General features: G+C 26.4%; 1 protein-coding gene and 1 long non-coding RNA gene across 2 annotated transcripts in view; both read left to right on the forward strand.

Annotated features, from left to right (window-relative positions):
* The window catches only part of LOC126354510 (uncharacterized), a 37,144-nt gene extending 36,196 nt beyond the window's left edge, over window positions 1-948 (forward strand). The window contains exon 2 of the long non-coding RNA XR_007565342.1: window positions 328-948. This is a non-coding gene — a long non-coding RNA (uncharacterized LOC126354510). The remainder of the gene's footprint in view (window positions 1-327) is intronic.
* Window positions 949-4,225: 3,277 nt separating this feature from the next.
* Window positions 4,226-14,074, forward strand: part of LOC126354504 (NADH-ubiquinone oxidoreductase chain 5-like) — a 44,479-nt gene continuing 34,630 nt past the window's right edge. Inside the window, exon 1 of the mRNA XM_050004227.1 lies at window positions 4,226-4,949. Within this exon, the coding sequence (XP_049860184.1) occupies window positions 4,778-4,949 (172 nt within the window). The 5' untranslated portion in view covers window positions 4,226-4,777. The remainder of the gene's footprint in view (window positions 4,950-14,074) is intronic.

Here is a 14,074-nt window from a genome sequence, read left to right on the forward strand (position 1 = left end):
AGTTTATCTATTCTTCATGTCACCCCAACAAAACATCATCATTAAATATAGAAAGACAAACAAAAAACTATATAAAAGTAAAATGTCAAGCTCTATAGGGTCTTCTCGTCCTAAAGAAGAATTTAAGCCTTTTGACTCAAAAGTTAATTCAAAAATTTATTAAGAGACAGTTGATTTCTCGTCAAGCCATTCATTCCAGCCACTAATTAAGAGACTAATGATAATGCTACCTTTGCACGGTCAAAATACCGCGGCTCTTTAAAAATACGCTCAGTGAGCAGGCCAGACCTCAAAATATAAACAAGAGGACATGGTTTTGATAAACAGGCGGAAATCAATTTTGCCTAGTTCCTTATAATAAGTTCACAAGGTAAAAATTTCATACAAATAAATATACTAATTCTATCATTATTACAAAAATTTTAAAATTAAATTAATAATCTTAATAAAAAACCTAAAATATTTATAAAATCAAAATAAAAAATAATGAACTAAAACGTAATCTTAAAGATAGCTGGTTTAAAGCTTACTATTATATTTCTATAAAATAAATTATAGGTTATTAACTTCAAAGCTTATCCCTTAAAGAATAAATAAGTTAATATTTTTACTTAAAAAATTAAATAAAAACAAATAACTTTAAAAAATTAAATTTTTTCTTAAGAAACTAGATATCTTGGGAAACGATTAACATCTCATTTCTATAAATAATTTAATAATAATTATGATACATTAACTATAAATTATTTATAAATCAACCCAAATCGAGACAAGTAAAATAAATACTAAAATTTTGATAAACCCTGATACAAAAGGTACAATAAATAAAATCTACTTAAAAAAATTTAAAATAATATTTCATAAAACACTTACATTACCAATAAACTATAATTTAAAAAATCAATTCTATAAAATATACTAAGACAAAAATACAATAAAATTATTTATATTAAATAATTAAATAAACAAAAAATAAATATAATAAAATAAATATTCAAGATATCCTGATTTGCACAGAAAAATTTTCAGTGTAAATGAAACACTTTACTAATAAGTTATATCTTGAAACTCTTCCTAGATACACTTTCCAGTACATCTACTATGTTACGACTTATCTCATCTAAATTGAAGCTACTTTAAAATAAAATAGAATAATCAATATTGAGAGCGACGGGCGATGTGTACACATCTCAGAGCCAATATCAGTTAAATTAAATAAATTAAATTACTATCAAATCCACCTTCATTAACAGTATTTCACTATCAAATCCGTTATAAACAAAAATCTATTGTAACCCACCTCCTCTTAACTATAAGCTGCACCTTGACCTGAAACAACTGTTTTAACCAATAATATTCACTTGTATCAATCGTATAACCGCGGCTGCTGGCACGAATTATGCCAATACTAAATCAATTGCTAAATCCAAAATCACTTGATAATTAAATCAAATTACTGCAAAAAGAACATTTAGTCTAACAAAACTTACATATAATACAAAGAAAAAGTGAATAAACAAGCAAGAATAAAACTTTTAAAAATAAAAAATAAGAAAATTTTAAATCTATTAATTCAGGAAAAAATATAAGATTCAAATATTTAAAGAAAAAAAAAAGAAAAAAACCACAAACATTACCAAAAAAAAAACGCCCCTATGTATGACCACAACAACTTCTCTATTATATATAATTAAAGATTAATACAGTTATAATAGTTGTTATATTGTTTTCTATTAATGATTGTATTACAATTCATTTTGGTAAGAATCCAAGGAATGGTGGTAGTCCACCTAAAGATAATAAAGATAAGAATATTATGAATTTAATTTCGGTTTTTATATTTCTGGCTGAATAAATTTGATTTATGAAAAATAAATTTATTTGCTTAAATAATAAAACTATAATTAATCTTAATAGTGAGTAAATAATGAAGTATAGTTCTCAGATGTTTTCTCTGACTGTTAATGATCTAATTATTCAACCTAGATGTCTGATTGATGAATATGCTAAAAGTTGTCGTAAGGATGTTTGATTTAAACCTCCTATTGCCCCAATAATAATTCTTAAGATAATAATTGTTCAAATAAAAGTTCTTAATTGAATACAATAAGATAAGACCATTATTGGGGCGATTTTTTGTCATGTTATTAATGTTAAACAATTATTTCATCTTGATGCTCCTATAACTTCAGAAATGGAAAGGTGCAGCTCCAATCTTTAATAATAGTCTAGATCTAATTATTATTGATGGGATAAATTCTGTTTCCCATCCCATGGGATATTTTATTTGAATCAGCAAAATTGAAAATAATAATATTGTCGATGCTATTGCTTGGACAATAAAATATTTAATTGATGATTCATTTATTATTATATTTTTATTTCTTGTTAGGAGCGGAATAAATGAAAGTAAGTTGATCTCAAGTCCTATTCAAACCCCAAATCAGGAATTTGATGAAATGGACAGGATCGTTCCTATCATTAATGTTGATAGGAAGAGAAGTGTTGTAGAGTTGTTGGTCATTAAAAAGGAGAGGATTGATACCTCTATAAATGGGGTATGAACCCATTAGCTTGTTTAGCTTACCTTTTTACATTAAGGTGTATGATGCACGTTAGTTTTTGATACTAAAGGAGGTAGTTTAATTCTATCTTATGTAATTTTAATGAAGTTAATTTTATTTACTTTATTTAGCCTATCAAGGTAACCCTTTAATCAGGCACTTCATTTATTTTATATATAAATAGAAAGGTTTTTTTTTGAAATTCTTTTATGTATTATTTTGTTTAATTAGGATTAATTTATCCTGCTCATTTTATTTTATTTTATATATATATAATAAATAATTTATATTAATATATTACATTTAATTGAAATTAAAGTATTATAAGTTCATCTTACCATTATCAATTGATTATTTTAATGCAATTATTTACCTAGGATTATAGCTACTTATGTTTTTAGCTTAAAATAGTTTATTATAATATAATATATATAATAATATGTAATTTAATATTTAATATTATTATAATTGGATATAATAAATAAAATTATTAATTTAAATATAAAATAATATAATTAATAAAAATAATTATATTAATTATAATAATATAATTATGTAAATTATCTATAATTATTTTATGTTTTATGTATTTATAATTTTGGCTTTTTTAGTTAAGATACCTATGTTTTTGGTTCATTTATGACTTCCTAAGGCTCATGTAGAGGCCCCTATTTCAGGTAGAATAATTCTTGCTGGTGTTTTATTAAAGTTAGGTGGTTATGGTATTTTTCGTTTTATAAAGGTTATTTCTTATTTGGGTTTAAAGTTTAATTATTTTTGATTGTCTTTAGGTTTATCTGGGAGTGTTATTGTAAGATTTATTTGTTTTCGTCAGGTTGATTTAAAGTCTTTAATTGCATATTCTTCTGTTGCTCATATAAGAATGGTTATTGGTGGATTGATGACTATGAATTGATGAGGTTGTGTAGGTTCTCTTTCTCTAATGGTTGGTCATGGTTTATGTTCTTCTGGTTTATTTTGTTTATCTAATATTATTTATGAACGTTTAGGTAGACGAAGATTATTAATTAACAAGGGTATAATTAATTTGATGCCAAGAATGGCTTTATGATGATTTCTTTTAAGATCATCAAATATGGCTGCTCCTCCTTCTTTAAATTTGGTAGGTGAAATTAGATTATTAAATAGAATTATATCTTGATCTTCTTTTAGATTCTTTGCTTTGATTTTTTTATCTTTTTTTAGAGCTGTTTATACTTTGTATATATATTCTTATTCTCAGCATGGGAATTATTATTCTGGTGTTTATACTTGTTCTCTTGGTTATTTTCGTGAATATCATCTTTTACTTTTACATTGATTGCCTTTAAATATTCTCTGTTTAAAGGGTGAATATTTCTTTGTTTAGTTTGCTTAAGTATTTTAATTAAAAATATTGTTTTGTGGAATCAATGATATGAAGTTTTTCATCTTAGGCCGTGAATTTATTTTCTATTTGTTCTTTGAGTTTTTTTTCTTTGTTTATTTCGAGAACTATAATTTTTATTTTAGGTATTTATTATTTAATAATTGACTATAGAGTTTTTGTTGAGTGAGAGCTTTTCAATTTAAATGGTTCTATAGTTGTTATAACTTTAATTTTGGATTGAATATCTCTTATTTTTATATCTTTTGTTATATATATTTCTTCTTTGGTTATTTATTATAGAGAGGATTATATATCTGGTGAAAAGAATATAAATCGTTTTATTATTATTGTTTTAATATTTATTCTTTCTATAGGTTTTTTAATTATTAGTCCTAATTTAATTAGAATTTTATTAGGTTGAGATGGTTTAGGTTTAGTTTCTTATTGTTTAGTTATTTATTATCAAAATGTAAAATCTTATAGTGCTGGTATATTAACTGCACTTTCTAATCGTATTGGTGATGTTGCTATTTTAATTTCTATTGCATGAATGTTAAATTTTGGTGGTTGAAATTATATTTATTATTATGATTTTATTTCTAATTCTTTTGAAATAAAGCTCATTACTATATTAATTGTTTTAGCAGCTATAACTAAGAGAGCTCAGATTCCATTCTCTTCATGACTTCCTGCTGCTATAGCAGCTCCTACTCCTGTTTCTGCTTTAGTTCATTCTTCTACTCTTGTTACTGCTGGTGTTTATTTATTAATTCGTTTTAGACCAATATTGGATACTTATAATTGTGGTTGATTATTACTTTTAATTGGTTGTATAACTATATTTATGGCTGGATTGGGCGCTAATTTTGAGTTTGATTTAAAGAAGATTATTGCTCTTTCTACTTTAAGACAACTTGGTTTAATAATAAGAATTTTGGCTATAGGTTATCCAAAGCTTGCATTTTTTCATTTATTGGCTCATGCTTTATTTAAGGCATTATTATTTATATGTGCAGGTTCAATAATTCATAATTTGAAGGTTTCTCAGGATATTCGTTTTATAGGATCAATTGTTAATTTCATACCTTTAACTTCAGTTTGTTTTAATGTTTCTAGTTTATCTTTGTGTGGAATACCTTTTTTAGCGGGATTTTATTCAAAGGATTTAATTCTTGAGATGGTTTGTTTAAGATGAATTAATTGTTTAATATTTTTTCTTTATTTTTTTCTACTGGTTTCACTGCTTCTTATTCTTTTCGTTTGTTTTATTATTCAATATCTGGTGATAATAATTTTTATTCTAGATTTTCTTTTGATGATAAGGGTTATTATATTTCATTTGGAATAATTGGTCTATTGTTTGTTGCTGTTTTTGGTGGTAGTCTTTTATCTTGATTAATTTTTCCTATTCCTCATGTGATTGCTTTACCTTATTATTTAAAGTTTTTAACTATTACAGTTGTTATTTTAGGTGCTTATTTAGGTTATCTTATTTCTAATTTTGATTTTTCTCATAATTTATTTTCTTTAAGTATACTTTCTTTTGTTAGATTTGCTGGTTCAATATGATTTATACCTTTTCTTTCAACTAAGTTTATTAGATATATTCCTTTAAAAATAGGTTATTATTCATCTAAGTCATTTGATTATGGTTGAGGTGAATTACTTGGTGGTCAAGGTTTATATAGATTATTTATTTATTTAATTGGTTATATTCAAGGTTGATATGATTCTAATTTCAAGATTTATCTTTTAACTTTTATTTTTTGAATATTTATTTTGGTAATATTGTTTTTCGTTTACTTAAATAGCTTATAATTAGAGCGTGACACTGAAGATGTTAAGGAAGTATTTTTACTTTTAAGTATTTATAAATATAGATATATTATTTTTACAGTGAAAATGTAATGTTTTATTTAAACTATATAAATTTTAGAAATGTTAACGGCGTTTAACCGCTAATATAAAAAGTTAGCAGCTTTCATATTGGCTTTACATTTCCTTAATTGGAACTATTATAGTTCAATTATATTATTAACAGTAATACGCCTCTTTTTGGCTTCAATTAATAAGAATAAGGGTAGTACATACCAATCTTCCAGGTCGAAACTGACTGCAATATTTCGCTTCTTATTCTATTTAAGGTTGATTGATAATATCAATACTTTTTGAATGCAACCAAAATGTTATATTTAACTACAACCCTTTTTTTCTGCTCATTGTAATGCTCCTTGGTTTCATTCATGGTATAGTCCTCCTAATAGAACTAGAATAAAAAATATTGTTGATACTGTTCAGATTATAATGTCTGAAGTTTTAAAAATAATTACAATTGGTAGAATTAGTGCAATTTCTACATCAAAAATTAAAAAGATTACTGCAATTAGGAAGAATCGTATTGAGAATGGTATTCGTGCTGATCTTTTTGGATCAAACCCACATTCAAATGGTGATCTTTTTTCTCGATCATTAATTAATTTTTTTGATAGTGTTGTTGCCAGGATTATAACAATTATTGGAATAATAAATCTAATGAAAACTCTTGTTGATAGAATTAGAATTGTTTTTCTTGATTTATATCAAGCTTTCTGATTGGAAGTCAAATGTACTATTTATACTAGATAAACAATTATCTGCCTCATCAATAAGTAGAGATATATAAGAATAATCATACTACGTCTACGAAGTGTCAGTATCATGCTGCTGCTTCAAATCCAAAGTGATGTCTTGGTGAAAATTGATTTATTGAGTGTCGAAGTAGACATGTTGATAAAAAGATTGTTCCAATAATTACGTGTAAACCATGGAATCCTGTTGCAACAAAGAATGTTGATCCATAAACTGCATCTGCAATGGTAAAAGGTGCTTCTCAATATTCATATGCTTGAAGTATTGTAAAGTATAGTCCTAATAACACTGTGAAGAATAATCCTTGTAGTGCTTGAGTATGATTAGATTCCATTAAACTATGATGTGCTCATGTTACTGTTACTCCTGATGCTAAAAGAATAGCTGTATTAAGTAATGGAATTTGTATAGGGTTAAAGGGTTGAATTCCTATTGGAGGTCATAGTATTCCTAGTTCAATTGTTGGTGCTAATCTTCTTCTAAAGAATGCTCAAAAAAAAGAAACGAAAAATAATACCTCTGATGCAATAAATAAAATTATTCCTCATCGTAATCCAATTGATACAAATCCTGTATGTAATCCTTGATATGTTCCTTCTCGTACTACATCTCGTCATCATTGAATTATAGTTAGTAGGGCAATTCCAAATCCAATTATGAATAAGTTAATATTAAATAGGTGGAATCATTTTGCTAGTCCTGATACTAGGACTATTGCTCCAATTGCTCCTGTTAATGGTCAAGGTCTATAGTCTACTAAGTGGAATGGGTGGTTTGAGTGAGTTGTTAACATAGGTTTAATATACTTCTCTAGAATATAGAGTTCTTTGAATTGAGAAAACATAGGCTTGAATTATTGCTACTGCTGATTCTAGAATTAATAGAAGTATTTGTCCAATAATTAGTAATGAGATTAAGTTTATTGCTATAGATGGTCCTGTGTTTCCTAATAAGGTTAATAATAAGTGTCCTGCAATTATATTTGCTGCCAACCGTACTGCTAATGTACCTGGTCGAATAACATTACTAATTGTTTCAATTAGTACTATAAATGATATTAATGCAGGCGGTGTACCTTGTGGTACAAGGTGTGTAAATATATGATTAGTATGGTTAATTCATCCAAATAATATAAATCTTAGCCATATAGGTAGAGCAATTGCAAATGTTAATGCTAAATGTCTTGTTCTAGTAAAAATATAAGGGAATAATCCTATGAAATTGTTAAATAATATTATAATAAAAATTGAGATGAAAATGAATGTTGTTCCATTAAATGATTTTGGTCCAAGAAGTGTTTTAAATTCATTATGTAAGGTTAAATTTAGTTTATTTCAGATAATGTTAATTCGTGATGGTGTAAGTCAAAATAGTGATGGGATTAATAATAGTCCTAGAAATGTTCAAGTTCAATTTAATGATAAATTTAAGATGTTAGTTGATAAGTCAAATGTTGAGAATAGATTTGTTATCATTTTCAATTTAAGTTTTTTATTTCAATTGTTCCTTTTTCTGCTCTTTTAATAAGGTTAGGTTTAAATGAGAAGAAGTTTATTTGATTAAACAAGATTAATGTAGCTGAAAATATAATGAATAGTGAGAATCATATAAGAGGGGATATTTGAGGGATTTGGATATAATTTCCCCATCAGAAGTAGTCGTTAATTTACTATTATTTGGTTTAAGAGACCATTACTTACTTTCAGTCATCTGATGAATTTCAAGGTGTACTAATTTTTTTTAGTTACTTTAGATTGACACTCTAATGTTATTTATTTTAACTAACTCCTTAAATTATCTTAGATAATCACTTAATAAATAAATTTACTGAAGTTCTTTCAATTACAATTGGTATAAATCTGTGGTTTGCTCCACAGATTTCTGAGCATTGTCCAAAGAATAATCCAGGTCGATTTATTGTGAATGTTCCTTGATTTAACCGACCTGGCGTTGCATCAATTTTAACCCCTAATGCAGGAACTGCTCATGAGTGTAGAACATCTGATGCTCTTGTTAATACTCGTACTTCTGTATTTATTGGTAGGATTGTTCGGTTATCTACATCTAGTAGTCGGAATCCATCATTTTCTAGGTCTTGTTCTGGTGTTATATAAGTGTCAAATTCTACGTCTATGAAGTCTGAATATTCATATCTTCAATATCATTGTCGTCCAATGGTTTTAATTGTAATTATTGCATCTACTGAATCATCAAGAAAATATAATAGTCGTAATGATGGAAGGGCAATAAAAATTAATGTAATTGCTGGTAAAGCTGTTCAGATTGTTTCAATTAAATGTCCATGAAGTATATTACGGTTAGTATAGGCAATAAATAATATGTAACTTAGGGCATAACCTACAATTACGGTAATTAATAATAATACGACCATAGTATGATCATGAAAGAATGATAATTGCTCCATTAATGGTGAAGCTCCATCTTGAAGAGATAAATTTGATCATGTTGCCATTAATAAATATTTTCTAATAAAAGGTCAAACCTTTATTTGTAGAGCTTAAATCTACTGCACTAATCTGCCATATTAGAATCTAGAGATTAATGGTAATTCTGAGTAACTATGTTCTGCAGGAGGGTTATTTTGTAGTCATTCTGTTGATCTTCTTATGTTAGCTCTAAATATAATTGCTCGGTTTGTAATCATTCTTTCTCATATAATTACAATGAATATAATGATTCCTACAATAAAAATTGTAGACCCAATTCTTGATACTACGTTTCATGATGTATATGCGTCTGGGTAGTCAGAGTATCGTCGAGGTATTCCTGCTAATCCTAGGAAGTGTTGAGGAAAGAATGTTATATTTACTCCAATGAATATAATTGTAAATTGGATTTTTAATCATGTATTATTTATAGTTAATCCTGTAAATAGTGGATATCATTGAATGACACCTCCTATAATTGCAAATACTGCTCCTATAGATAATACATAATGAAAGTGGGCTACTACATAATATGTATCATGTAATACAATATCAAGTGATGAATTTGCTAATACTAATCCTGTTAATCCACCAATTGTAAATAGGAAAATAAATCCTAGAGCTCATAATAATGGTGGATTGAACTTGAATTTAGTTCCATATAATGTAGCTAATCATCTAAATACCTTAATTCCTGTAGGTACAGCAATAATTATTGTTGCTGATGTAAAATATGCTCGTGTGTCAACATCCATTCCTACTGTAAATATATGATGTGCTCATACAATAAATCCTATTAGTCCAATTGATAGTATAGCATAAATTATACCTAATGTTCCAAATGATTCAATTTTTCCTCTTTCTTGACATACAATATGTGAAATAATTCCGAACCCCGGTAGAATTAAAATATAAACTTCTGGGTGTCCAAAGAATCAAAATAGATGTTGATATAGAATTGGGTCACCCCCTCCTGCAGGGTCAAAGAATGATGTATTTAAATTTCGATCTGTTAATAATATAGTAATAGCTCCTGCTAAAACTGGAAGTGAAAGAAGGAGAAGTAATGCTGTAATAGCTACAGATCATACAAATAAAGGTGTTTGATCTAAAGTTATACTTTCTGATCGTATATTAATTGCTGTTGTAATGAAATTCACTGCACCAAGAATAGATGATACACCTGCTAAGTGCAGTGAAAAAATAGCTAGAGGGTCAAAGAATGATGTATTTAAATTTCGATCTGTTAATAATATAGTAATAGCTCCTGCTAAAACTGGAAGTGAAAGAAGGAGAAGTAATGCTGTAATAGCTACAGATCATACAAATAAAGGTGTTTGATCTAAAGTTATACTTTCTGATCGTATATTAATTGCTGTTGTAATGGAATTCACTGCACCAAGAATAGATGATACACCTGCTAAGTGCAGTGAAAAAATAGCTAGATCTACAGATGCACCCCCGTGTGCAATAGCTCCTGCTAGAGGAGGGTAAACTGTTCATCCTGTACCAGCACCATTATCTACTATAGAAGATGTAAGAAGAAGGGTTAGTGAAGGTGGTAGTAATCAAAAACTTATATTATTTATTCGTGGAAATGCTATATCTGGTGCACCAATTATTAGTGGAACAAGTCAATTACCAAATCCACCAATTATAATAGGTATTACTATAAAGAAAATTATTACGATTGCGTGAGCTGTAATAATAACATTATAAATCTGGTCATCCCCAATTAGAGATCTGGGTTGGCCAAGTTCAGCACGAATAAGTATTCTTATTGATGTTCCTACTATTCCTGCTCATGCTCCAAATATGAAGTATAAAGTACCAATGTCCTTATGGTTTGTTGAGAATAATCATTTTTGCGGTAAGATGGCTGAATTTTAGGTGGTAGACTGTAAATCTACTTATGAGATGTTTTATCTCTTATCATATTTAGGTCTTATATTCAATTATGATTCTAGACTGCAATTCTAGAGGTGTAAAATTTTACTAAGGCCTAAATGATTATTCTTTTAATTATAACTTTGAAGGTTATTAGTTTGATTAACTTAAGTCCTTAGTATAATGAAATTAAGGTTGATGTTGAAATCAATCCTATTGTTGAAATTATTACTGTTATAGGAAGAATGATTCTTGATTTTTGGGACTTTATCTTTATAGATCACGAATTTTCTGTGTATGATATAATTAGAGCTGAGAATCTAATACGTATATAGTAGTAGAGTGTAATTGTAGTTAATACAACTATAATAGTTATAATAGTTGTTATATTGTTTTCTATTAATGATTGTATTACAATTCATTTTGGTAAGAATCCAAGGAATGGTGGTAGTCCACCTAAAGATAATAAAGATAAGAATATTATGAATTTAATTTCGGTTTTTATATTTCTGGCTGAATAAATTTGATTTATGAAAAATAAATTTATTTGCTTAAATAATAAAACTATAATTAATCTTAATAGTGAGTAAATAATGAAGTATAGTTCTCAGATGTTTTCTCTGACTGTTAATGATCTAATTATTCAACCTAGTTGTCTGATTGATGAATATGCTAAAAGTTGTCGTAAGGATGTTTGATTTAAACCTCCTATTGCCCCAATAATAATTCTTAAGATAATAATTGTTCAAATAAAAGTTCTTAATTGAATACAATAAGATAAGACCATTATTGGGGCGATTTTTTGTCATGTTATTAATGTTAAACAATTATTTCATCTTGATGCTCCTATAACTTCTGGAAATCAGAAATGGAAAGGTGCAGCTCCAATCTTTAATAATAGTCTAGATCTAATTATTATTGATGGGATAAATTCTGTTTCCCATCCCATGGGATATTTTATTTGAATCAGCAAAATTGAAAATAATAATATTGTCGATGCTATTGCTTTTACATTAAAATATTTAATTGATGATTCATTTATTATTATATTTTTATTTCTTGTTAGGAGCGGAATAAATGAAAGTAAGTTGATCTCAAGTCCTATTCAAACCCCAAATCAGGAATTTGATGAAATGGACAGGATCGTTCCTATCATTAATGTTGATAGGAAGAGAAGTTTTGTAGAGTTGTTGGTCATTAAAAAGGAGAGGATTGATACCTCTATAAATGGGGTATGAACCCATTAGCTTGTTTAGCTTACCTTTTTACATTAAGGTGTATGATGCACGTTAGTTTTTGATACTAAAGGAGGTAGTTTAATTCTATCTTATGTAATTTTAATGAAGGTAATTTTATTTACTTTATTTACCCTATCAAGGTAACCCTTTAATCAGGCACTTCATTTAATTAATATATAAATCGAAAGTTTTTTTTTGAAATTCTTTTATGTATTATTTTGTTTAATTAGGATTAATTTATCCTGCTCATTTTATTTTTTTTATATATATATATAATAAATAACTAATATTAATATATTACATTTAATTGAAATTAAAGTATTATAAGTTCATCTTACCATTATCAATTGATTATTTTAATGCAATTATTTACCTAGGATTATAGCTACTTATGTTTTTAGCTTAAAATAGGTTATTATAATATAATATATATAATAATATGTAATTTAATATTTAATATTATTATAATTGGATATACTAAATAAAATTATTAATTTAAATATAAAATATTATAATTAATATAAATAATTATATTAATTATAATAATATAATTAATATCTATAATTAGATTATTTAACTAATATATATCATAGTTAACTTAATATAAAAAAAGAATTCATATTAATAACATATTATATTAAATTACATAATTGTATAAAATATATTTATTATATTATTTAATCTTTCTTTATTTATTAGTGAAAAGAAAGATTAAATAAGAAAGAATATAATACATTTATTGCTATACATGTTCCATATTAATCTTTAATTATATATAATAGAGAAGTTGTTGTGGTCATACATAGGGGCGTTTCTTTTTTTTTTTGTTAATCTTTGTGGTTTTTTTCTTTTTTTTTCTTTAAATATTTGAATCTTTTATTTTTTCCTGAATTAATAGATTTAAAATTTTCTTATTTTTTATTTTTAAAAGTTTTATTCTTGCTTGTTTATTCACTTTTTCTTTGTATTATATGTAAGTTTTGTTAGACTAAATGTTCTTTTTGCAGTAATTTGATTTAATTATCAAGTGATTTTGGATTTAGCAATTGATTTAGTATCGGCATAATTCGTGCCAGCAGCCGCGGTTATACGATTGATACAAGTGAATATTATTGGTTAAAACAGTTGTTTATATTATTAGGGTTGAAATATAAATTTGTAAGGTGAAATGTTAAAATTTATTTGTGGCCCTTTTTATGAATCTGTGAAATTTAAATAATAAACTAGGATTAGATACCCTATTATTTTAAATGTTAATTATATTTACCAGGGTACTATTAGTTAAGGTCTTTAAACCCAAAGAATTTGGCGGTATCTCATTCCATTCAGAGGAACCTACCCCATGATTGATAATACACGATTTACTCTACTTAATTTATTTGTTTGTATATCTCCGTTATCAGAGAATCTTTTTAGAGTTATAATTCTCAAGATTTATAATTATAAAATATTTCAGGTCAAGGTGCAGCTTATAGTTAAGAGGAGGTGGGTTACAATAGATTTTTGTTTATAACGGATTTGATAGTGAAATACTGTTAATGAAGGTGGATTTGATAGTAATTTAATTTATTTAATTTAACTGATATTGGCTCTGAGATATGTACACATCGCCCGTCGCTCTCATTATTGATTATTCTATTTTATTTTAAAGTAGCTTCAATTTAGATGAGATAAGGCGTAACATAGTAGATGTACTGGAAAGTGTATCTAGGAAGAGTTTCAAGATATAACTTATTAGTAAAGTGTTTCATTTACACTGAAAATTTTTCTGTGCAAATCAGGATATCTTCATTATTTATTTTATTATATTTATTTTTTGTTTATTTAATTATTTAATATAAATAATTTTATTGTATATTTGTCTTAGTATATTTTATAGAATTGATTTTTTAAATTATAGTTTATTGGTAATGTAAGTGTTTTATGAAATATTATTTTAAA

The sequence above is a fragment of the Schistocerca gregaria genome, chromosome 3 (genome assembly GCF_023897955.1).
Source record: "Schistocerca gregaria isolate iqSchGreg1 chromosome 3, iqSchGreg1.2, whole genome shotgun sequence".
Taxonomy (NCBI): Eukaryota; Metazoa; Arthropoda; class Insecta; order Orthoptera; family Acrididae; genus Schistocerca; species Schistocerca gregaria.